At 48.4% G+C, this 25,960-nt stretch overlaps 2 protein-coding genes across 2 annotated transcripts in view; both read left to right on the top strand.

The window, feature by feature from the left end:
• The first annotated feature begins 9,231 nt into the window (after window positions 1-9,231).
• On the top strand, window positions 9,232-12,055 carry AP5B1 (adaptor related protein complex 5 subunit beta 1). The gene is made up of 2 exons (XM_080911634.1): window positions 9,232-9,414; window positions 9,511-12,055. Exons 1-2 carry the CDS (start codon window positions 9,265-9,267, stop codon window positions 11,989-11,991), a joined length of 2,631 nt encoding a protein of 876 aa, XP_080767760.1. The 5' UTR covers window positions 9,232-9,264; the 3' UTR covers window positions 11,992-12,055.
• A 5,904-nt stretch (window positions 12,056-17,959) lies between these two features.
• LOC308416689 (histone deacetylase 1-like) overlaps window positions 17,960-25,960 on the top strand; it is an 8,898-nt gene continuing 897 nt past the window's right edge. The window contains exons 1-2 of the mRNA XM_080911743.1: window positions 17,960-18,034; window positions 25,038-25,960. The exon at window positions 25,038-25,960 is cut by the window's right edge and continues 897 nt beyond it. Of these exons, the coding sequence (XP_080767869.1) occupies window positions 25,069-25,960 (892 nt within the window). The 5' untranslated portion in view covers window positions 17,960-18,034; window positions 25,038-25,068. The remainder of the gene's footprint in view (window positions 18,035-25,037) is intronic.

Raw genomic sequence — 25,960 nt, 5'->3', positions numbered from 1 at the left:
CACGCGTGGTGTTTCCAACTACGCCGAAGGTCGCCGGTGTCCGCCGAGCGGGTGCAGCCAGGTGCACCGGGATCGCAGAAGCGCTAAGCGAGCGTCCTTTAGCTGGACTGGCGTCCCCGCGGCTGCCTGCGAAGTCTTCAAGTGCGAGCTGGACGGACGGGTTCACGCTTTATTGGCTCGCGGCGGTGTGTGTTGGTGGCTCGGGCGGGGGTGGGGTAGGGGTGTTGATCTGATCTAATTAGCTTGGAGTGGCCGAGAGAGCGATGGCGCATGCGTTGGGAAATAACGGTGACAACCCACCTATTTGTTACCTGTCGAACTGGTTTCCATTCCGCTGCCGGTGAGGTGGCCTCGCGGCCCGGGCGGGGTGGCCCGACGGGGGCAGGGTTAGGGGTGTGCTCCGGTCCCCACACCCAGAAGCACCAGGCCCGCCCGGGACCTCCCCTGCCCGGCTTGCTCACGTTTGCAAACTAGAGTTTCGGAGGGAGCAGGCACGGGGAGGGGAGGGCAACGTTATTTGCACCGGCGCTCGCACGCTCTGTGGGCGATGGCATTAAACTGGCCCAACAGGCCCCGACCCAGCCTGGCGCGCCCCGGGCGCCGGGAGAGGCACAAAGCCACGGAGCGGGAACCCGCGTATTCGCCCAGACTTTCCTGGTCGTAAACAGCCGAATTTCAGATTCTGAAAATCTGGAAGAGCCTCTAGATTGAGGACCCCAGCTGAGTTGGATCTGACGCGGCCCTCTTTTGCCTGTTGCAACCAGTGTCCTCCCTGGCTGGGAGTTCAGCACGCGGCTCCCCACCCACCCTGCCTATTCTTCATCAGGCCTAATTGGAGCAGTGCCCCACCCCCACTGAACTGCCGGAGAGTGTTCTGTGGCCTTCGAGTGAGCCACTTCACTATGACACTTTGGCCGTGGCTGGGTTTCTTTTACTGGCTGACCTATTAAAGGCAGGGATGGGACCTGCAGTTAAAGACTGCTAACATTTTAGACGCCAGACTTCAGTCCGCCTGTCTCATATAGTGTTAAATGTTTGCTGGAACAGACTGAGGAAATGAGTCCGATAAATGAATTCACACAGTTCAAAAGTCAGGAGTCACAGGTGGATACAGTTCACGCTTGTGATCCCAGCACGTGGGAAGCTAAGAGGCCAGCCTATGTTTCATCGGGAAATCCTGTTTCAAAGAAAACAAAAGAATTAACATAAAGGCTGTCAGTGGTGGCTCAGGAGGTACTTGCTGATAAGTGGGAAGACCTGAGTTCAACTCCCAGGACCCACAGAGTGGAGGGAGAATCCCACAAGTTGCTCTCTGTCCTGTGGCGCACCATGAAACTGGCGCATGCTGGCACACACACACACATGCACAGCGGTCGTTAAAAGGAGGGGGACAGTCGTTACTATGGCCTCTGAGGCATTTGGTTGTAAAGAGGACATTTCAGAAGTGAGAGTACTTATAGAAACCCCATATATTTTCCCAAGATTTTTGTGAATTCCCCTGGGTGGAGGAGGAAAGAGTACAATTTGGGGCAGCCCTGCAGAAACACCAGCCCCCTTCTCACTGAGCAGGAAGTAGACTGAGTTTGACCAAGAGCCTTAAGTCTCTATTCCTGGAGAACCCTATCACCCACCTCACAGGTTTACTGGGAAGGTAACAGACACTTGTTCTGAGCCATTAAAGTTTGCCACTTCTTTGGTGTTCCTGGAGAGCTGTCTGTCAGTCCACACTTCCGCCGGTGTCCTCTTTACACTCTGATCTTGGACCTTGCTCAGCAACTAACATTAGTTGAGCACCTACTGTATGCTTATCTTTAGCAATAAATCCTGGGACAGCAATACTGATTGTCTGGGAGGCAGCTGAACTTGGCTTCTTTCTTTCATTTTTGCAACAGAGTTTCCTCTGTGTCGGCCTCACTGTCCTGAAATTGGCTCTGCAGACCAGGGTGGCCTTCAACTCAAAGATCCACCTGCCTCTGTCTCCAGAGTGCTGGGATAAAAGGTGTGTGTTCCCAGCTTGGCTTACTTATTTCAGTCTGTCTAACTTTTTTTTCCCCTCAGAGAAACTCATAACTTTATTTATTTATTTCAACACATGGTCTGTCTGTGCAGCTCTGTCTGTCTGCCCTGGAACTCTCTGTGTAGACCAGGCTAGCCTTGAACTCACAGAGATCTACCTGCCCCAGCCTCCCAAGTGTAGGATTTCAAGGCGTGCCAGGTTTACATAGCACTTCTTGAGCTTCTCTGTGTATCATGACAGGCTGGTCCTGGTGAGTGCCCAAGAAGAGTCTGTGGTGATGTCATCACAGGCAGCCCTGGACACAAAGCCAGCCTTTCGTTTATTTATTTATTTATTTATTTATTTATTTATTTATTTGTTTATTCATTCATTCATTCATTTATTCATTCATTCACTCATTCATTTTTGGACCAGAGAGCAGTTTGAATGTCCAAAAGGTCAGGTGGGGAACTAAACTGGGTGAATCCAGCCAGTACGGTGACTGTACAGGTCCAAAGAGTCACAGTGAATAGCGCAAGGTCCAGGAGAGGGACACTTGCTCTGTGCTGTCTGGTGCTGTGGGCTTCAGTGAGATTCATGTTGGAATGAGCAAATAGTCATTTTTATTTATTTCATGTGTGCGTTTTGCCTGCGTACATGTCTGTGTATCACATGCGTTCTTGGTCCTTGTGGAGTCATAGATGGGGTGAGCAGCCATGTGAGTTCTGGGCACTGACCTCAGGCCCTCTGGATGTGCTAGCAACAAGTGCTCTTGACTGGTGAGCCATCTCTACAGCTATTCCACCTAATTTAAGACAGTGTCGCTCTGTCAGGGGTGGGGAGGTGGGGATGGTGTTACACTCCTTTAATCCCCGCACTTGAGAGGCAGGTGTAGTTCTGTGAGTTGGAGGCCAGCCTGGTCTATATAGTGAGACCCTGTTGCAAAGAAAAGGAAGAAAAGACAAAGCTAGGGGCCTAGAACTCACGGTTTTAGCTACACTGGCTGAGCACTGAGCTCCAGAGATCTACCTGCCTCCATCCCCGCAGCACATGCATGCCAAGATCTCAACTGAGGCCCTCATGTTTGTTTAGCAAACATTTTCCCCTTGAGCCATGTGCCAGCCCATAGAATAGGTCAAACAAAACACTCGTGGGTTAGATTTGACCACAGGCTGCCTGCGTGTGTGAGATCTGGATCATTGGCACTCTGGAGATAGACAAGGTCTGAGCACCGTGAGGAGGTACCGTTTGCTAACGCCCTGTCACCATTTTCTAAGCACCATTCACTCCTGTCTCTTAACTCACCTCCCGGATATTTCTTGAGTGTCCACTAGGGACTAGCTCTTGGGGACTTGACTGCTCTAAGGATGGATTAACTAGGGTGAGGGTTTGGTGGCAGGTGGGCTTGCTGAGGTTGGGATGAGAGGTGGGAGCCAGCCAGACAAAGAGGCAAAGAGGGTAAGTGGAGGGAAAAGCTGGGGACAAGGATCATGATAGAGAACCAATCTGGAGTGCACACAAAGTTCCCAGCAGCCATGGCGGCTGGATGTGGAGAAGGAGGGAAGCTGAATGCTGGGCCATGGCATGGTCTGTGATGTGCAGAGTGGGGTAGGGGCAGGGACAGGGGCAGGGGCAGGGGCAGGGGGGTGGCAGTAAAGAGACCAGGATTGTGCTGGAACTACTGTGATGCTCCAAGTAAGGGATGGTAGGTTGAGTCACAGAGAAAACCAAGCCATGAATCATGTGTCTTGAGTGATATCACCTGCTGGTATGGAGGACAAGAGAGCGAAGGGAAGAGGAGCCACAGTGGGCAAGAACCATTATACCCCTGCATGCTTTCTGAACTGGTGCTCAGTTCTCATCCCTAGGAGCCTGGGGAGCTAGGACAGGCGTTGGAAAGTGTCTAGAATTACCCTTCCTGTTCTCATGGAAGTCCTTAGGAGGAGCGAGGATGGGCTGGAGACAGGGAGGGGCCTGTGAACCTGGAGTTTTAAAACACAAAGGATCATAGGAGACATGTGCTAAGAAGACACAGAAAGGTCCGGCTGCAGTTTGTGCCTGCGGATCTTGGCTAAGTCACCTAGTTAGCCAAGTTTCAGGGTCCCAGTCTCCCCAGCTATAACATGGAGCTTCTGCCTCTAGCTCTGACTTTTGGGAGTTAAGAGATTCTGACTTTTGCCTGGGAGCACAGCAACCCCACAATAGACACATACCCTCAGAGCAAGCCCATGGGCCCCTTTGCCAGCCATGTGAGCAATCCCCCTGCATTTCCTCATTTGAGACAGGTGTCATATAGTCCAGGTTGGCCTCTAACTCCTTATGTGGATGACAATAATGTTGAACTTTGGTTTCTCCATCTTCAAAGTCCTGGGATTACTAGCCTGTGCCACCATACCCTCCCTGCCCAGCAGCTGCCTTTCCAGTCCTGTCTGGTTTGCTATTAGGCCCATAGAAGATGTAAAGCCCCCCAATAACCTGTTAAGTGCTACAGATAACACAGACTCCTTCATTTCTATTGGGGCTGCCCAGCTCACTGAGGGGGCCAACCCCAGCCATATGGCAAAATGCTGGGGACCATAGGCAGAGGAGATGGCTTCAGCCATGGTCTGTGGAGTGGAGCTGGTTTTTCTTGGCAGGTACCAGAGAGTGGGGTGAGACTCCACTGCATTGGCTGCCTTTACACTCAGTCTCAATAAAGAGCGCACCCCCAGGCTGATGGCTGGTACCGAGGACCCCTTCTGCCTCCCTTCAGCTTTCCCACGTGCTCACTGCCCTCCTCCATCCAAGTACCCCACAATCTCTTCAGCTTAGCCTCTTTTGCAACTGGGAATTGGCTACCTCCCATTGAGTCTTCTGTCTTCTGACAAAAGTCCCTTCTATCTAGACCTGACATCCTAGCTACATCCTTGTTCTAATTGTCACCTCTACCATCAGATTTTGTTATCTTTGTATTATCTTTCAGGGTGACATTTTGTTTTTATGTTTGCCATTGCCTTCCCATCAGTACTAGGTTTTCTAGGTACTTGTTTTTTTTTTTTTTTTTTTTTTTTTTTCCATTTATTGATTGATTGATTGATTGACTTGACTTGACTTCTGATCACAGCTACCCCCTTCCTGGTCAGCCTGTGTGTTTTTATCTTTTACTTTTGTATGTGTGCATGCATGGGTCGAGTGCGCATGTCTGGAGACCAGGAATTTAAGTCACATGTCTTCTTCTGCACTCCAGACATATCTTTTTCCTGCCTCTCTCCTCCCCACCCTGCCCCTCTCTTCCTTTCTCCCTCCTTCCTTCCCTCATTCCTTTTCTCTCTTTCTCTATGTCTCTCTCTTGACTGGCCCTATTACTGAACCTGGAACGTATTGATTTTCCAGCCCAGCTGAGCTCCCAGGATCCTCTTGTCTCAGCTTCCCTAGCACTAGGATTGTAGGTGTTCACTACCACACTCATCTTTTATGTGGTTGTTGGGGTGTTCAAACTAGGGTCTTCATATTTATGCAGCAAGCACTTTACTGACAGCCACCTCCCTAGCCCCAAGGGACCCTATTTACAACACAATTTTTAAAAGTAATTATCTTAGCATAGCAGGGTAAGAGGCTTTGTATATGCTAAGCAAGCCCTTTAATACCACTAATATATGCCCATTTCCCTTTTTGCTTTCTGAGATAGTAGTGTATTGCTAAACTGACCTTGACCTCGGTAGACAGACCGAGAAGTTTCTTGAGTACCTGGGATTACAGGCTAAAAATGACACCTTTTTTGTTTTTGTTTTTCTGTCTCACTATGTAGTACTGGCATGCCTAGAACTCATTACATAGATCAGGCTAGCCTGAAACTCACAGTGATCACTCTGCATCCTGAGTGCTACAATTAAAGGTGTGCACCACTACAGCTGGCCCAACTAATGCCATTTTTAATAGTTCTGCAACATTCATCCTCACAAGATGTATATAATTCGGGGGTGGGGGTGGCTTTCAGGGAGTTATACAACCATCACCCCTAAGTCCAGAATATTTTTGTCTTAGTTTGAGTTATTATTGCTATGATAAAACACCATGACCAAAAGTAAGTTGGGGAGAAATGGATTTATTTGGTTTACACTTCTCCTGAAAGAAGTCAGAGCAGGAACCTGGAAGCAGGAGCTGATACAGGGGTGATGGAGGGGTGCTGCTTACCAGCTTGCTCCTCATAGCTTGCTCAACCTGCTTTCTTCTAGAGCCCAGGAGTGGCACCGCCCACAGTGGGCTGGGCCCTCCCTCATCAGTCACTAATTAAGAAAACACCTTACAGCCAGATCTTATGGAGGTATTTTCTGAGCTGAGATTCCTTCCCTCCTTTTAGATAACTCTAACTCATGTCAAGTTAACATAAAACTAGCCAGTACAGTTTTCACCACTGCAAAAGAAACTCCGTGTCGGGGCTGGAGAGATGGCTCAGTGGTTAAGCACTGACTGCTCTTCCAAAGGTCCTGAATTCAATTAAGCAACCACATGGTGGCTCACAACCATCTATAATGGGATCTGATGCCTTCTTCTGGTGTGTCTGAAGACAGCTACAGTGCACTTACATACATTAAATAAATAATTAAAAAAACAACAACCCTCTGTGTCCATGGGCAGCAACCCTCCATTCCCCCAACCCCTGCCCTGGTACCCACTGTGTTCGTTTGGTTCATGGACTCCTCTTGTGAAGCATCCCTGTATCCACAGCATCCAGTGCTATGGGGATAGGGTGGTTGTAGGTCTTGTTTTTACTGATAAGAAAGTCAAGGCCCAGGGACCCTCAAGGATTAACCTTTTTAATGTCTAGGGTTTCCCAGGAACCCAGCTGCATAGAGAGGGGCAGAGGTGGGAAGAGGTGAGAAAAACGCCTGTCTCCTTACCCCAGACAGCTCACTCTCTCAAGAGGGTCCAATGATGAGCTGAGGGCACTTCTTTTCTGCCCTGTCTGTTGCCAGGACAAAGCAAACATTGCCTCTCATAAGAAGATACTTGAGCAGGCAGATGGGAATAGGGCCCATTCAGGGACTTGGACATCAAGAGCACTGAGGGTAGCAGAAGGAACATAGAGCAGAAACATAGTCCTACTTACAAGAGGCTGTGGGGCATTGTGCAAATGACTCTGCCTTGTCTGGGCTCCTGAAAGTCCATGTGAGACAGGTACCCACCCTCAGTACCCAGGGTTGGCCATGAGCCCTGGGGAGTTCAGGAAGATACATCCATCACAGTTCTGGAAACCACACATGCCACCTCAAAGTATCAAAGCCTGGGGAGGCTGGAGGCTGGCAGAGGCTATAGCATCAGAAGATTGGGACACAGCCAGAGGTGGACTCCCTGACCCCTGGAAGCCTCTCTCCTCAACTGTAACAGGATTTAATAATCCTTTCTGGGAGACCAGACCTGCAGTTATCAGCGCCCTCTGGGCCTCAGACAGGGCAACCAGACAGGCTCCTACTCCAACCTCCCTTCCCAGCCCAGGGCTGCTCTCACCCTGGCCTCTTTCATCTTGGGCCTAATTAGCCAGGCGCCCCACCCCAAAGCTTCTTGAACAGGAGTCATCACTCCCAATTTATAGATGGGGAAACTGAGGCACCTAGAGGGAAGTGGTTTAAAGCTGTCGCCTGTGAGTCAGCCGTGGAGCCAGAACCCAGAGGAGCCGAGACCAGGTCTTCTAGCTGCTCTTGCCCTACCCGTGCCCCCACCCCCGCCGTCTCCTCTCTCTTCTTATAACCGTTCTGGGGACCCAGCCACCTTTCTTTTAGGACTCTACCTCACCACTCTGATCTGCATCCAGGTCAGGATGGGGGTAGGGAGGAACTTGGACAACCAAAAGTGAGAAAGACAAATAGCCAGAGGCTAGCAATGGGGGCTCAGGTGTTTTATCTTCAAAGTGGCTAACAGGAAGTTTTATAGAACGGCGAGGATGGGATTTGAACTCCAGAAGCTCTATATGTTCTGGAAACTAGCGGGCCAGTGGGTACCCACAGCTTGGGACTCCTGAGCCACAGGTCCAGATGCAGCTCCCTGGACTCTGGTAGGCAGTGTGTACTACTTAGCCCCAGGTCTCTGGCAGCCCTGCCGTTGTCTTCTCAAGCCTTGGTTTCTGGGTTCATATTAGGTGTGTTATGAGCTGAGTGACCCTCCAGGCCCCGCCAACACGCACACCGAATCAGGATCCCGTTGTTTTTCGGCTTCACTGCGTCTTAAGGCCCCACCCTGCACGCTGTACTCTAGCCCGCCCGACCCCTGTTGGCAATCCGTGCGACTTCGGGCAAAGGTCAGCAGCTACCATCCAGCTGCGACCCAGGCGCCGGCTCCTCGCCCCCAAGCAGAGCGAGGTGTCCCCCCCGACGCCCGGTCAGCGTTGAGGACGCCAAGCCAAGCCCTGCGGCGCCGGTCCGACCGGTCCGTCAGTGACCCACGCCTTGCTCTTCCTGCTCTGCCCTGGGACTCCGCCTCGCGCGCCTCCCAGCGGCCGACCGAAGACCCGCACTCAAGCAGCCGGGCGGTAGCGTGCAGTCCCGGGGTCCCGGAGGGACGACTTGGGAACGTGCGGGCCATCTTCACGATCTGCCTAAGCCGCTGTTCTGCTCCAGGGCCTGGGAACGCAGTTCCATCGGGGAGCGGATCGGGAGCCCGGCCCACCACACTCCGCCCCTGCCCGTGCCTGCGGCGGTTTCGGGGCAGCGGGCCTGCCCGGCGAGACAGTTACTCAGACCCGGCGAAACCAGCGAGTCGGCACCTGCCGGCCTGGCGGGCGTGGCAGGCGGAGGCTCCGTTACGCCCCGCCTCCGGGCTCGCCCCGCCCCGGCCGCCCACGCGCCGCGCGCCCCGCCCCGGCCCGCGCCGCCAGCTTGCCAGCCCGGAAGGAGCCGACCGAGCGCCCGCGGCAGCTGACTCAAGCGGTGAGAGAGGCCGACCCGTTACCACGGGCGCCAGGGGCCCGAGCAACGCTGTGGTTTCGATGCCCTTCGTAGGCGGGAGGCTTAATGAGCTCTCCGCACGCACCTCCCGGGCACCCCCACCCTGATCGCTGCGGGTCTTATCCTGTAGAGGCCTGGGCTGTTGCTTCCGGCATCATCTCCGAAGCCTCCATATTTCATCTTGGGACCTGGGCATTGGGGGTCTCTGCTGGGGTCTGCAAGACGGCCCCTAGGGTGACAGCAGCTCCTCAGGGAAGGTGGAGGCTCTGGCCGCCCTCTAGCGGCCGTGTCCATGGCCGAAGGTCTGATGCTCCTTCCCTCTGCAGAGAATTAAGTGGATGACTGACCATGGGTCCCCTAAATCGAGAAGCCTGGGCCCAGCGCCTGGGGGCTTTCCGAGCCAGCCCATCCACCTTTCTGGCAGGTGCCGAAGGTGAGGATTTGGCTCGCGACCTATTGAGTGACCTAAGGAGTGAAAAGCTAAGCGAGCAGACCAAGGTAGGTCCTGCCCGTGTGCCTTATCATGGTCCACATGGTTGCTTCATACTACTGCGTGCTTGAACTTAATGAGTTTCTCTTAAATCTCCATCTCAGGTTTCCTTACTGACACTGAGCTTGGAGTACTCTGACAAACTTTGGCCCGATGCACCTGCCGCGGAGGCTGCTGCCACGTCCTTGTTGGACACGCTCGTCCTCCTGCCCTCAAGACCTTCAGCTCTCCGGCGACTCCTGCTGTTGGCAGCCACCACAGTCCTGGTGTCGGGAGGTGCTCTTGGACCCACGTCGGGAGCTTCCTGCCGACTCCTGCCCTTACTTCTTGGCTTGGCTTCCGGTCGAGACATGGGACGAAGCTTTGGAAGCACCTTAGAGCAGCGCCACCTACAGGCCACAGCGTGTGAATGCCTTCGAGAACTTGAGCGCTCTAAGCCCGGGCTGCTGGCCGGCGCCCTGGGGATGCTACGGAGCCTCCTAGGGCAAATGGGTCCGGTCCAGCCTGTCAACCTGCTTCTGGCCCTTGTTCTGCATAACACCTTGGTAGTACAGTCCAGGTCTGGGGCTGGCCTGCAAGGCCTGCTTGTGGCTGAGGACTCCTCCACTGGGAGTTGTCCCTGGAATTGGACACTGGCTGAAGAATGGGGTGCCCATCTTAAGCCCCAGGCACCCAGCCGGCCCACAGCTGGGGAGGAGGAGCGTGGTTCTCCAGTTCTAGAGCTCAGCCCTGAGGACACCCGAGAGCTGAAGGCTGCAGTGGCCCAACTCCTGGACACTTCCTATCTGCTCACTCCCGTAGCTCAGGCTCAACTTCTGTGGCTGTTGGGCTGGGCCCTTCGGGGTCTTCGGGGACAGCCACCGGTGCTTTTCAAGCCACAGCTAGTCCGGCTGCTGGGCACAGCACAGCTGACACTGTTACACGCAGTTCTCTCTCTCAAGGCGGCCTTCGGTGAGGCCCTGTTCACTGCTCAGGACGAAGCCCTCCTACTCCGCAGGCTCACCTTGGTAGCCCAGCACCCAGCCTTACCCTCGCCCACTCACCTCTTTTACCTGCATTGCATCCTGAGCTTCCCTGAGAATTGTCCTCTAGGTCCAGAAGGGGAAGAGGCTGCCCCTCTGCTGTTGAGGCCCCAGCTTTGCCGGGGCCTCATGCCTAGTCTCCTTCATGACCCGATGGTCCTCCTGGCCCGCCTGCATTTGATGTGCCTACTTTGTGCTGACAACGAGGAAGAGGAGAAAGGTCAGTTTCAGGGCCCACAGTGGTTCCTGCAGGAGCTGCTGACTGGCCTACAACAAAGGGCAGCCCTGGATGGGGGTCCCCGAGCCTTGGCCACTCTCTGTTTCCAGGCCTCATACCTTGTTACCAGCTGCCTGACTAGACAACCCACAGTACGGACATCTTTGATCCATGGACTGGCTCAACTGTACCGAGCTCGGCCTTCCTTGGCTCCCCACTTTGTGGACCTCTTAGATCAGGTAAGCCCTGAGCTGAGAGAGCCCCTCAAGGAGGTGCTGCTACGAGAGGTGGTAGCCAGGCCAGGCAAGAACGAAGCACTTTGCTGGCACCTGCAGATGCTGGCAAAGGTGGCAGAGGGAGCCGCTCAGAGTGCCACCCTCAGCTTCCTACAGGCTGCAGCCCCACACTGCACTGACTGGGGCCTACAACAGGCCCTGCTGCGGGTGTGCCGAGCTCTGCTCCGGACGGGTGGGGGAGATGGCCTGGCAGACTTGCTGCAGGAACTGGCCAGACAGCTGGAGAATGCTGATGGACGGGACCATGCCCGACTATACTATGTCCTCTTGTCCCATCTGTCAAGTTCCAAGTTGGGGATGGCGCTGGGCCCCTCACTGGCTGCACCTGCATTGGCCTCATCGCTGATGGCTGAGAACCAGGGTTTCACGTCAGCACTGATGGTGCAGGAAACCCCAGCTCCAATCCAGTTGAGTTTGGTGCCTCAGAAGGCCAAGGGCCCACTCCCGGTGCTGCAGCTGCAGGTGCAGGCACTGGGTGCTCCTGTCTACTCTCTGGAGCTGCGCTTCCGTGTGGAAGGACAGCTCTACGAGCCCATGGAGGCTGTCCACATACCCTGCTTGCGTCCGGGACGACCTGCCCATCCTCTGTACCTGCCCTTGCGGCCCCGGTGCCCAGCCCCTGCCCGCCTACATGTCCGGGCCCTTTATACCACACCTGCTGGCCTCACGTGCCATGCCCACCTGCCACCCCTGTCTGTGAACTTTGCTGACCTCTTCCTGCCTTTCCCCCAGCTCCCTAAAGGCTCTGAGTTGCGTTTCTTTGATGAGCTCTGGAACTCCTGCCTGCCAAAGGGTGTAGAAAGTCGTGTGTGGTGTCCACTTGGGCCACAGGGCCTGGAGGCCTTGGTGTCCCAACACCTAGAGCCCTTTGTGGTAGCGGCTCAGCCCCCTACCACCTACCTCATAGCTGTCCGCCTGCCTCCTAACTCCATGCTGCTGCTGCGCCTGGAGAAAGCTCAGATGGACGGCGTGCCTGTGGCCCTAAGGACCGACGACTGGGCCATGCTGCCCCTGGTGGGCGACTACCTCCGTGGGCTCGCAGCCCACTGAGCAATGCGGGGTGAGACCGCACTTCAGGCTGGTGCCCCTGCCAAAGGAGCCTGTCCTTGTACCTCCTGCCATAAAATCCCATTCACTGACGACAACTACTGCCTCGCTTTCTCTTTGACCCTTGTTAGGAGCAGACTTGGGATTGTGTCATAAGCCCTCAGAAAGATTAATCCCAGTACTGCAGACCTCCATAATTCCTGCTCGGATAGTCTGAAAAATGTTTCGGGTCTGGCCTGGCCCAAGAGCACTATGCAGCTTCTCATGAAGGCCTCCCAACTCTGCTCCAGCTGAGCTCAGACTATAAGCTAGTGGCCTGTAGTAGGGGTTACTAGTTAGTCCTTTCCTAAGAAGAGCTGGTTGGACCTGATGGTACAGGGTGTGCCAGAAAGATTCAGTTCTGAGCAGATGGAGGGCCCACATGACCTGGTTCAAAACAACCCCAAACCTAGCTTTCAATGGCAGCCCTTAGGAGACCCACACTGCTTAGAAATCTTCTCAGATAACTTGTTCTCAGGCAGGTGTTGGTGGTGCATGCCTTTATTCCAATGCTTGTAAGGCAGAGGCAGGTGGATTGATTGCTGAGTTTGAGACCGGCCTGGCCTATAGAATGAGTTCTAGGACAGCGATAGCTACACAGAGAAACCCTGTCTCAAAAATGGAGAGCATCTCCAGCTCCTTTCTCCAAATGTGCAGATACATGGAGGCGTCACCATTGCCAGGCAGCAGGCTGGGCTTCCACACATACTACCTCATGTCATGCTTGAGACACTTCTGCAGCTCTCCCCCCATGGCTGAGGAAGTCAGCCAGCTGAAGGAGTTAAGTGACTTCCTGACACAGTCCCCAGTCCTCACCCCTGAGAAGACCCCAGCAGGATGTGCTAAAGCAGCTGTTGATTAGTGCTTAGGGAGAGAATGACCTTGGGCCTCAGTTGTTTTGGGGAAAGAATTTTTGTTTTATTTATTTATTATTTTATTTTATTTATTTTTGGCACGCTGTTCTTACAGGGCTTCTTACAAGTCAGTCTAGGAGAGAAAGGAGAAAAGGCTCAGACCCAGTTGTGGCAAAAGGCCAGGTTCCAGTGTGAGCTGTGGTAATGAGCTCTTACTGTTGAGTAATTTTACACTCCAGATGTAGATGTTGGCATGTACAACAGGCCAAAGATAATCCGTTCAAGTCTAGCTGGTGAGCCAGTGAAGACTGGAGTTACTTTCAAGAGTTTGGTTACTCTGGGGGCTGGAACAACTGCTCAGTGGTTAAGAGCACTGACTGCTCTTCCAGAGCTCTTGAGTTCAAATCCCAACAACCACATGTTGGCTCAGAACCATCTGTAATGAGATCTGGTGCCCTCTTCTGGTGTGTCTGAAGACAGCTACAGTGCATTCATATGTAATAAGTCTTTTTAAAAAAGTTTGGTTACTCCAGTCTAGCTGCCACCAAAAAGGCCATTCCAGCACAGGTGACCACTCTGGAAAGCTGCTGGGGCATTATTGGGTCTTGCAGCCAGCTCCACTTGAGATTCCTCACCTAAAACTGTTGACAGCTTTTATCCCATGCAGGATGGGCCTTACCAGCCCTGTCACCCTCTGAGCTTCCAGATCCTCAAGTTTCCTGAGTTTGAAACTAGAGAGAGAGAGAGAGAGATTTCAGTGAGGAAGAAGCAGGTACATAGCACTCACCTTTGAAAACCATTGCCAAATCAGGAAGGTGGCCATTCTAGAAACTTCTCCAGCTGGTTTGAGTAGAGAAAGGATATAGGTCAGTTCCTTACACAATTCTTCAGGAGCCAGAGAGTAGATTCCAAAGAAGCCAGCACTGGACTACGCAGTGCAGGACAAGCTCCCCTGTCTGCTGCTCCTCTTGATGCTCTGTCATGGGTGCTGCCTGTGTGTGCTCATGCTCACTAAGCCAGAGACCCGACTGCTGCCAGAGAGACAGCCCTGACTCCTCCATGTCTAACAGCATCTCGGTAGAGCCATCTAGGTCGATGGCCATGGTAGGAAGGGGATCCTGAAAAGCAGCTCTTTTCACACAGATGTAAGAAGTGCATTAAGCCTTAGTCTGTGAAGATACTAGGCTTCCAGAGGCTGGGGAGGTGGCTCTGCAAAGTGCTCAAACATGAGGAGCTGAGATCCCCAGCAACCATGTAAAGCCAGGCGAGGCTTCCTCTCAGTGCAGGGTGGGGAGGCAAAGACAAGGCAGTAAGAGGGTCTCCAGAACTTGGTTTTTTTTTTTTTTTTGTGTGTGTGTGTGTGTGTGTGTGGGTTTTGTTTTTTCAAAACACAGTTTCTTCTAAGGCGTCTGGAACTCACTTTGTTGACCAGGTTGGCCTGAAACTCTACCTGTTTCTACCTCATGGATGCCACCCCATCCCCTCCAGCGTAGTTGCAAGTAGTGTGGCTGAGTCGGCAAACCTTAAGTTCAGCAGGAGTTGGTGCCTCAGAGGTGAAGCTCAACCAGACACCCAGTGTCCACCTCTGGCATACTACACACATTCACACACACACCATCCACACCGGACCACAGACACCCAAGCACACACACAAAGGGACCATTAGTCTATGGAATGATGAGCCCTTTGTCTTCCAATCCATGAACTTCTGCTCTGTCCCTCCACTCCTTCAGTGCTGGACACCAGGCAAGGAACACCCACCAAAACAAGTTCCATGTCCTGTGTCACAGTTCACATACCAGCGATAAGCCCCAATCTTTGTGGCCTGTGCATTCTGACCAACGGGCTGTAAATCATGGTCTCCACAACCACGTCTAAGTTTGGTAATTCCTGAGGGCCACCCTACATTCCATCACCTACTTACTAGAAAAGCCACGACACCACCAACTATGATCCTAACAGTTCAAGGCCAGCTAGAGCCTTCACAGTGAGGCTGTCTAACAAGTACAAGCTTATTCCAGGGAACTAGAGGGTTCTGTTCCCAGCACCCACAACCCACAGCTCATAACCAAGTGGAACAAGCTCCATGGGAACCTACACCCTTGTCTGGCCCCCACAGCGACCTGCTGTCATGCATACATTCCATGTAGAAACACACACAAACACACATTTTAAAAATATTACAAAAGACACAAATAGCCAAATGGAAGGGACACATGGTCAAAGTGTGTGGTGGGCAGTGCAGAGTTTCCCCATCCTCTCTGGGATGTGGTACCCTCCAGGCACCTCTAGAAACCTCCAGCTTCTGAACAAGGATTTTAAAGGAAGCCTCATCATGTAGGCATGATCAGTTTCCTTACATTAGTGGCACTTCTCCAGAGGCGGAGCTGGAGTCCCAGGCTGTTGTGGCTGGGATCTGAGCTCCAAGCCTCATAAGGCAGCAGCGTGTACCGTTAACCACCAAGCCATCTTTTCAACACCCACATGTTTAAACATGTTTCTTTGGTTGGTTTGGTTTTGGAGACAGGGTTTCTCTTTGTAGTTCTAGCTGTCCTGAAACTTACTCTGTAGTCCAGGCTAGCCTTGAACACTGCCTCTACCACCGCTGCCCAGTTCTGTGTCTCTTAAATGTTAAAGCAGTTTACCAAATCTGGAATAAGTCACACTTCATCATGTCATAATTCTTGTGTGTGTGTGTGTGCATGTGTGCTTGTGTCTGAGCATGTGTGTCTGTGCATGTGTGCCTCTGTGTGTGCATGGTTAGATCCTATTCACTCACTGTGTGCATGGTGCTTTATTTTTTAAAGATTTATTTATTTATTTCATGTACAAGTAAACTGTAGAAGAGGGCATCATCTCATTACAGATGGTTGTGAGCCACCATGTGGTTGCTGGGAATTGAACTCAGGACCTCTGGAAGAGTAATCAGTGCTCTTGACCGCTGAGCCATCTCTCCAGCCCCCATGGTGCTGGTTTTTGTGAAATAAAGTCTGTCCTTGAATCCCTGATTCTCTGGCCTCATCCTCAAGTGCTGTGTTCAGCAACAGGCATTTGTGATGCACACAGCTCAAATCCAGGGTCTGCCGCTGGCCTTGCCAGCACTTGACTACCAAGTTCTAGCCCTATCTCTCACTTAGCCAAATTTTGTCATGGATTTCTACATTTATGCTCATGACAGATTCTGTTCTGTGGATTTTTAAAAATAATGTCCATGTTTGGTTTGGTGTAAGGTGATGCAGGCATAAGAGAACCAGTAAAGAAGTGGTCCCCTTACTTCTAACTTCTGGAAGAGACTTGAGAGAATTGTATACTTTGTACCCTTTCTCTCTCCTTCTTTTTAAAGATTTATTTACTTTATGTGAGTACACTGTTGCTGTCTTCAGACTCATCAGAAAAAGGCACCAGATCCCATTACAGATAACTATGAGCCACCATGTGTTGCTGGGAATTGAACTCGGGACCTCTGGAAAAACAGTCAGTGCTCTTAGCCACTGAGCCATCTCTCCAGCCCAATGGTTATCTTCTTAATCACCACTAATTTCTTAGCTCCAGCCAACCAGCATCAATTGTCTCAGTAGTTCCTTCTATTCTGGACTCTAAAGCTACAGCCATGCGGCCAAAGCTGCTGAGTTCTGCTGCTTGCTGGGACTAGAACGTAGCGCCCCTTATTCTATTACATTATTTCTTCCTGTTTTCCATCTCCTTCACTGCCTAAGCCTGGCCTGGACACTGGGATTAAAGGTGTGACCACCAAACCTGGATTTAAATTTTCCTTCACTCATAACTTGCTCTGTTCTAGGTTGGCCTTGAACTCAGAGATTTGCTTGTCTTTGCTTCCTGGGATTAAAGGTTTGTACTACCATGTCTGAACCTGAATTGAGCTGGGCGGAATCTTGCCACAAGGTCACTACTCCCTCAGTTCAGTTCAATGTCCTTGAACACAGGATTCAGCTCCATCTCACTTCCTGGTGCCCCTTTAATACTCAAACCATCTATTTTATACTTTCCCTTTCTCAGCTTGCTATGCTGGTTTAACATGCTCTTCATGAGACTTAACCAGAGAACAAAGTCTATGATGGGCGTTTCTGAGACTTCCTTTGTCAGTGCAGTTAATCTGAGTCTCTTCACTTAGACTCAGGTAGACTCTTCAGACAAGGACAAAAAGTAGTCACATGTTTCACCAAAATACCACAAAAATGTTCTCTAAGCCACATACTGAAATTCTTCTCTGAAACTTCTTGGGTCAGGTCTGCACAGTTCAAATCACTCATAGCAACAAAGTCTTCCATATTCCTTCTAGGATGGACCATTAAGCCCCACTTAAAGCATTCCAGTGCTTTCCAAATCCAAAGTCCCAAAATCCACATTCTTCCAAACAGAAGCATGGTCAGGCCTATCACAGCAATACCCCAGTCCCTGGTACCAACTTCTGTCTTAGTTATGGTTTTACCGCTGTGAACAGACACCATGACCAATGCAAGTTTTATTTCAAAAACAATATTTAATTTGGTTGGATACTGGTTCAGAGGTTCAGTCCATTATCATCAAGGCAGGAGCATGGCAGCATCCAGGCAGGCATGATGCAGGAGGAGCTGAGAGTTCTACATCTTCATCTGAAGGAAACCAGGCACAAACTGGGTATCCTCAGGCAGCTAGGAAGAGGGTCTCCAAGCCCACCCCCACAGAGACATATTTCTTCCAAATAGGTCACACCTTCTAATAGTGCCACTCCCTAGGCTAAGCATATTTGAACCATCACCATCACAGAACCACAATCCAAAACTGGAAGTCTCACCTGTCATTCAGATCTTGAGGCTGGGAGATACAAGTTTCTGACCTGAATCTTGGCATGGAGATCTTGAGGCTCAGTGGCTATGAATACCAGTAGGCTAAGGCAAGGAGATCTCTGAGTTCAAGGTCAGCCTCTCTGACAAAACACGTCTCAGATCCAGTACACACCTTTAATCTGGGCCACACCTTCTGTTGGAGACCTACAAGGACTTTGGAAAAAGGAAGATCCAGTCTTCTTTGCCTGCTTGCGTTTACTTGCCAGAACATCTGTTGGAATCTACTAGCCTTGTGGGCCTGAGCAACTACCAGATCCTTGGACCTCTCATTACAGCTGATCATTGTTGGGAGTTAGACTACGGACTGTAAGTCATCATAACAAATTCCCTTACTCTATAGAGACTACCTATAAGTTCTGTGACTCTAGAGAACCCTGACGAATACCCTCAGGGATTCCCCCATGAATCCTGCTTAGTTGATTTCAAAGGTTGTATTCTCCCAGTGTCCTTGATCCCTCTGGCTCCCACAGTTCTTCCTCTCCCTCTTCCTCAGGGTTCCCTGAGCTCTGAGGACACGGACTCCATGGTGACCTCCAATCTGGGCCCTCTCTGCCTAATGTTTGGCTGCGGGTCTCTGCATCTGCTCCCATCGGCTGCTGGAGGCAGTCTCTCAGATGACTGGAGGCACTGGTCTATGATAGCAGAGCATCATTATGAACAATTCATTGTCTGCTTTGTTTTGTATATTTTTTTGTGTGTGTGTTTTGGCTTGTCCTGTTTGGTTCTCTAGGCTAGCCAGCCTCTGGTTTCTGGCCCTCCAGGCAGAGTCAGGCATGGGCTCCCTCTTGTGGTGTGGGCCTCAAATTGGACCAGTCATTAGTTGGCCTCTCCCAGAAGTTCTGTGCCACCACTGCCCCAGCACATTTGCAGGTTTGATGCTGGGATGGTGTCCTCCTAAACCCACCCCTGGGGGCCTTGCCATGTTGGTCTTCAGGGTCTGGGTGAGTTCACTCTGGATGATGTTTTGTAGTTCCATCCATTTGTCTGGTGTTTGGTTGGTGTTTTCTTCTTTTTCTTCTTTTTATTAGATACTCTGTATTTACATTTGAGATGTTATCCCTTTACCCAGGCCCTCCATCCTATCCCCCTTCCCCGCCATTTGCCTTCACAAAGGTGCACTCCCTCCTGATCACCCACTCTACCCCATCGCCTTGGCATTCCCCTACATTGGGAAAGCATGCCTTTCCTGGACCAAAGGCCTCTTCTCACATTGATGCCAGACACTGCTATCTTCAGCTACATAGGCAACTGGCTCAATAGGTCTCTCAAAGTGTGCACAAAGGTTGGTGTTATTTTAGTCTGTGGGAGTTTTGGAGAGTTTGGTTGGTTGATAATGTTCTTCCCATGAGTTTGCAACCCTTTGAGCTCCTTAGATACTTTCATTAGCAACCTCATTGGGGTCCTCGTTCAGACCGATGGTTAGCTGTAAGCATGTTCACCTGTATCTATATGACTCTAGCATAATCCCTGAGAGGGCATCCTCTGTCTGGTTCCTGCTAGTAAGTACTTTTTGGGATCAGCTATAGTGCTTGGATTTGGTGACTGCATATGTGGTGGATCCCAAGGTGAGGTTGCTACTGGGTGATTTTTTTTCTTCAATTCCTGTTCTATTTGACCTTGCATTTCCTCCAATGAGAGTTTTGTTTTCTTTCTTAGAAGAACTGAGGCATCCCCATTTTGGCCTTCCTTCTTTTTGAGCTTCATAATGTCTGTGAATTGTTTCTTGGGTATTGGGTATTCAGAGCTTTCTGGGGCTAGTATCCACTTATATGTGAGTGCATACCATGTGTGTTCTTTTGTGACTAGGTTACCTTACTCAGGATGATAGTTTCTAGTTCCATCCATTTGCCTACAATTTCATGAAGTCATTATTTCTAATAGCTGAATAATACTCCATTGTGTAAATGTACCACACTTTCTGTATCCATTCATCTGTTGATGGACATCTGGGTTCTTTCCAGCTTCTGGCTATTATAAATAAGGCTGCTGTAAACATGGTGGAGCATGTGTCCTTGTTATATGTTGGAGCATCTTTTGGGTATATTCTCAGGAGTGGAATAGCTGGGTTTTTAGGTAGTACTATGTCCAATTTTCTGAGAAACTTCCAGACTGATTTCCAGAGTGGTTGTACCAGCTTACAACCCCACCAATAGTGGAGGAGTGTTCCTCTTTCTTCACATCCTCGCTAGCATCTGCTGTCACCTGAGTTTTTTATCTTAGCCATTCTAACTGGTGTGAGGCGGAATCTCAGGGTTGTTTTGATTTGCATTTCCCTGATGACTAGGAATGCTGCGCATTTCTTTAGGAGCTTCTTAGACATTCTATATTCCTCAGCTGAGAATCCTTTGTTTAGCTCTATACCCCATTTTTAATAGGATTACTTGACTCTCTACTAGCTTCCTGAGTTCTTTGTGGATATTGGATACTAGCCCTCTATCAGATGTAGAATTGGTAAAGATCTTTTTCCCAGTCTGTTGGCTGCCATTTTGTCTTCAACAGTGTCCTTAGCCTTACAGAAGCTTTGCAATTTTATGAGGTCCCATTTGTTGATCTTAGAGCACAAGCCATTGGTGGTCTGTTCAGGAAAATTTCCCCTGTGCCTATGTGTTCTAAGCTCTTCCCGACTTTCTCTTCTAATAATTTCAGTGTAACTGGTTTTAGGTAGAGGTCTTTGATCCACTTGGGTTTGAGCTTTGTACAAGGAGATAGGAAAAGATCAATTTGCATTCTTCTGCATGCTGACTATCAGTTGAACCAACACCATTTGTTGAAGAGGCTGTCCTTTTTCCATTAAATGGTTTTAGCTCCTTTGTCAAAGATCAAGTGACCATAGGTGCATGGGTTCATTTCTGGGTCCTCAATTCTGTTCCATTGATCTACCTGCCTATCTCTGTACCAATACCATGAAATTTTTATCACAATTGCTTTGTAATATAGCTTGAGATAAGGGATAGTGATTCCCCCCCAGAAGTGTTTTTATTCATGAGAATAGATTTTGATATTCTAGGTTTTCTGTTATTCCAAATGAATTTGCAAATTGCTCTTTCTAACTCTATGAAGAATTGAATTAGAATTTTGATGGGGATTGTATAATCTGTAGATTGCTTTTGGCAAGATGGCCATTTTTACAATGTTGATCCTTCCAGTCCATGAGCATGGGAGATCTTTCCATCTTCTGAGATCTTCTTCAATTTCCTTCTTCAGAGTCTTGAAGTTCTTGTCATACAGATCCTTCACTTGCTTGGTTAGGGTCACCCCAAGGTATTTTATAGTCTTTGTGACTATTGTGAAGGTGCCGATTCCCTAATTTCTTTCTCATCTTGTTTATCCATTGAGTAGAGGAAGGGGGTTGATTTGAGTTAATTTTATAACCAGCCACTTTGCTGAAGTTGTTTATTAGTTGTAAAAGTTCTCTGGTAGAATATTTGGGGTCACTTAAGTATACTATCATATCATCTGCAAATAGTGATATTTTGACTTCTTTCTTTCTAATGTGAATCCCTTTGATTTCTTTTTGTTTAATTCCTCTGGTCAGGACTTCCAATACTATATTGAATAGGTGAGGGGAAAATGGGCGGCCTTGTCTAGTCCCTAATTTTAATGGGATTGCTTCAAGTTTCTCTTTATTTAGTTTGCTGTATATTGCTTTTACTGTGTTTAGGTATGGGCCTTGGATTCCTGATCTTTCCAAAGCTTTTATCATGAAGGGGTGTTGAATTTTGTCAAATGCTTTCTCAGCATCTAGTGAGAGGATCATGTGGTTTTTTTTTCCCCCTTTGAGTTTGTTTATATGGTAGATTACATTGATGGATTTTCATATGTTGAACCATCCCTGCATCCCTGGGATAAAACCTTCTTGGTCATGGTAGATGATTGTTTTGATGTGTTCTTGGATTTGGTTTGCAAGAATTTTATTGAGCCTTGATGTTCATGAGAGAAATTGGTAAGTCTGATAGAATTCTCCACTAAACCCATATGGCCCTGGGCTTTTTTTAGTTGGAAGGCTTTTGATGACTGCTTCTATTTCTTTAGGTGTTATGGGACTGTTTAGATAGTTTATCTGATCCTTATTTAACTTTGGTATCTGGTATCTGTCTAGAAATGTATCCATTTCCTCCAGATTTTTCAGTTTTGTTGAGTATAGGCTTTTGTGGTAGGATCTGATGATTTCTTAGATTTCCTCAGTTTGTGTTGTTATGTCTCCCCTTTCATCTCTGATTTTGTTAATTTTGATACTCTGTGCCGTCTTGTTAGTCTGGCTAATGGTTTATCAATCTTGTTGATTTTTGTCAAAAAAAAACTAGTTCTTGGTTTTGTTGATTCTTTGTATAGTTCTTTTTGTCTTTATTTGGTTGATTTCTGCTGTGAGTTTGGTTATTTCCTGCTGTCTATTCCTCTTAGGTATATCTGCTTCTTTTTGTTCTAGAGCTTTCAGCTTTGCTGTCAAGCTGCTAGTGTATGCTCTCTCCAGTTTCTTTTTGTAGGCACTCAGAGCTAAGAGTTTTCCTCTCAGTGCTGCTTTCATTGCATTCCATAAGTTTGGGTATGTAGTGGTGTCATTTTTGTTAAATTCTAAAAAAAAAAAAATCCTTAATTTCTTTCTTGACCATGTTATCATTGAGAAGAGCATTGTTCAGCTTCCATGTGTATGTGGGTTTTTTGCTGTTATTAAAGACAAGCCTTAGTCCATGGTGATCTGATATGATGCACAGGAGTATTTCAATATTTTTGTATCTGTTGAGGCTTGTTTTGTGACTGGCTATATATGGTCAGTTTTGGAGAAGGTACCATGACGTGCTGAAAAAAAAGTATAGTCTTTTGTTTTTGGATGTAGATGTCTGTTAATTCCAGATGGTTCATAACCTCTGCTAGTTTCCCTGTGTCTCTGTTCAGTTTCTGTCTCCATGATCTGTTCATTGATGAGAGTGGGGTGTTGAAGTCGAAGTCTCCCACTATTAGTGTGTGTGGTGTAATATATGCTTTGAACTTTAGTAGGATTTCTTTTTTTTTTTTTTCTTTTTTTAGAGAAGGAAAGTTTATTTGGGCTCATGGTTTTGGGATTCCAGTTTGAAGGTCACCTTGCTCTGGGTCACACATTATGGCAGAAAAGTGTGGCTGAACAGAACTACTTCTGGCATAAGTTAGAGAGCAAAAGGGAAAAAGAGACTTGGGTACCTGTAATTCTGTCAATGACCTAAAAGCTTCCTGAAAAGGCCCCTAGAGTTTCTTTTATAAATGTGTGTGCCCTTGTATTTGGAGCATAAGTTTTCAGGATTGAGAGTTCATCTTGATAAGATTTTTCCTGTGGTGAGTAAAAAGTGTCCTTCCTTATCTTTTTTTTTTTTTTTTTTTTTTTTTTTTTTTTTTTTTTTTGATAACTTTTGGTTGAAAATCTATTTTATTTGATATTAGAATAGCTTGTTTCCTGGGCCCATTTGCTTGAAAGTTTTTTTTTCCAGCCTTTTACTTTCAGGTAGTGCCTATGTCTCTGAGATAAGCTTTTTGTATGCAGCAAAATGCTGGATCCTGCTTACGTATCCAGTCTGATAGTTTATGTCTTTTTATTGGGGAACTAAGTCCATTGATGTTAAGAAAAATTATGGAATAGTGATTTTTGTTTCCTGTTATTTTTGTTGTTAGAGGTAGACTTATGTTTGTGTGTTTTTCTTCTTTTGGTTTCCTTGTGTGATTAGTTTTTTGCCTTTCCTTGGGTATAGTTGGATTCCTTGTGTTGGATTTTTCCATCTATCATCCTTTGTAGGGCTGAATTTGTGGACAGATATTGTGTATATTTGCTTTTGTCCTGGAATATCTTGGTTTCTCCATCTATGGTGATTGAGAGTTTTGCTGAATATAGTAACCTGGGCTGGCATTTGTGTTCTCTTAGTGTCTGTATGACGTCTGTCCAGGATCTTCTAGCTTTCATAGTCTCTGAGAAGTCTGATGCAATTCTGATTGGTCTGCCTTTATATGTTACTTGTCCTTTTTCTCTTACAGCTTTTAGGATTCTTTCTTTGTTTCAAATATTCAGTGTTTTGACTATTATGTGTCAGGAGGAGTTTCTTTTCTGGTCCAATTTATTTGGAGTTCTGTAGGCTTCCTGTATGTTCATGGTCATCTTGTTCTTAAAGGCAGGAAAGTTTTCTCCTATGATTTTGTTGAAGATATTTACTGTGCCTTTTAGTTGATATTCTTCACCCTCTTCTACACCTATTGTCCTTAGGTTTAGTCTTTTCATTGTGTCCTGGATATCCTAAACATTTTGGGTTAGGAGCTTTTTGGTTTTTGCATCTTCTCTGTTCTGTCTATGTTTTCTATATTGTCTTTGGCTCCTGAGATCCTCTTTTCCATCTCTTGTAGTCTGTTGGTGATGCTTGCATCTGTGACTCATGATTTCTTTTTTAGGCTATCTCCAGGGTTGTCTCTTTTTGTTTCTATTTCCATTTTCAATTTCTTTATCTGTTTGGTTGTGTTTTCCTGTAGTTCTTTGAGTAATTTCTCCTGGTTCTTCTGGAATTGTCTAAGTTATTTATGTGCTTCTCAAAGATCCCCATCATCATGAAGTATGATTTCAAGTCTAAGTCTTGTTTTTCTGGTGTGTTTGGCAATCCACTACTTGCTATGGTGGGAGATCTGGGTTCTGATGTTGCTAAGTTGCCTTGGTTTCCATTGCTTAGGTTCTTTTGTTATCCTCTTGCCATCTTATTGTCTGTGATTCTAGGTGATCTTGTCTCTGACTGGAGCCTGTTGTCTCTAACTGGAGCCTGTCTCTCGTGTGGATCTGAGGGCCTGTAGGCTCAGGAAGGAACTTGCTTCTGGGTGTTTGTCTCTTTGTGGGCAGGTTGTGAGTTCTGATTGCAGTGACTCAGTTCTGTCTCTGTGGGCTCAGGTGGGAGAGCTCTTGCAAGACTTCTCTGGGGCCTCAGCTATGTGCATGTGGGTCCTGAGTCTTAATGGCAGTCACCCTGCCCTCTTGCTGGGCCAGAAAGGGGTTGGTGTTTTCAAGACAGGGTTTCTCTGTGTAGTCCTGGTTGTCCTAGAACTTACTCTATAGATAAATAGAACCTACGCAAAGTCACTGAGATCTGCCTGCCTCTGCCTCCTGAATACTGGGATTAAAGACATTTCCCAGATGCCTGAAAATTTCATCCATCTATCTATATATCTACTGCTGGTATGATTCTTCACTGTATAAATGGAGTTTTCTAGAATAATGTATTTTTAATACAGCAAATTATACCGAAGAATTGCCAGACAGTATTTACAACCTCCATATGTTTTGTGAATGCTTAATAATTTTGATTTACAGAGACTGGCAGGAGGGCCAGGCAGTGAGCAAGATGGCACAGACTCAGGGCACCAAGAGGAAAGTCTGTTACTACTATGACGGGAACATTGGAAACTACCATTATGGACAAGGGCACCCAATGAAGCCCCACCGAATCCGTATGACTCACAATTTGTTGCTCAACTATGGTCTCTACCGGAAAATGCAACTCTATCGTCCTCACAAAGCCAGTGCTGAGGAGATGACCAAGTACCACAGTGATGACTACATTAAGTTCTTGCGTTCTATTCGCCCAGATAATATGTCTGAATACAGCAAGCAGATGCAGAGATTCAACGTGGGTGAGGACTGTCCGGTATTTGATGGCTTGTTTGAGTTCTGTCAGTTGTCCACGGGTGGCTCTGTCGCAAGTGCTGTGAAACTCAATAAGCAGCAGGCAGACATCGCTGTGAACTGGGCTGGGGGCCTGCACCATGCAAAGAAGTCTGAAGCATCTGGCTTCTGTTACGTCAATGATATCGTCTTGGCCATCCTGGAGCTGCTAAAGTATCACCAGAGGGTGCTGTATGTTGACATTGATATTCACCATGGCAATGGTGTGGAAGAGGCCTTCTATACTACAGACCGGGTCATGACTGTGTCCTTTCATAAATACGGAAAGTACTTCCCAGGAACTGGGGACCTATGGGATATTGGGGCTGACAAAGGCAAGTACTATGCCGTTAACTACCCACTGCGAGACGGCATTGATGATGAGTCCTATGAAGCCATCTTCAAGCCAGTCATGTCTAAAGTAATGGAGATGTTCCAGCCTAATGCAGTGGTCTTACAGTGTGGCTCAGATTCCCTGTCTGGGGATTGGTTAGGCTGCTTTAATCTGACCATCAAAGGGCATGCCAAGTGTGTGGAGTTTGTGAAGAGTTTCAACGTGCCTATGCTGATGC

Source organism: Micromys minutus (assembly GCF_963924665.1).
Source record: "Micromys minutus genome assembly, chromosome: 2".
Taxonomy (NCBI): domain Eukaryota; kingdom Metazoa; phylum Chordata; class Mammalia; order Rodentia; family Muridae; genus Micromys; species Micromys minutus.
The sequence above is the reverse complement of the archived record's forward strand: the minus strand, read 5'-3'. Positions and strand labels throughout refer to the sequence as shown.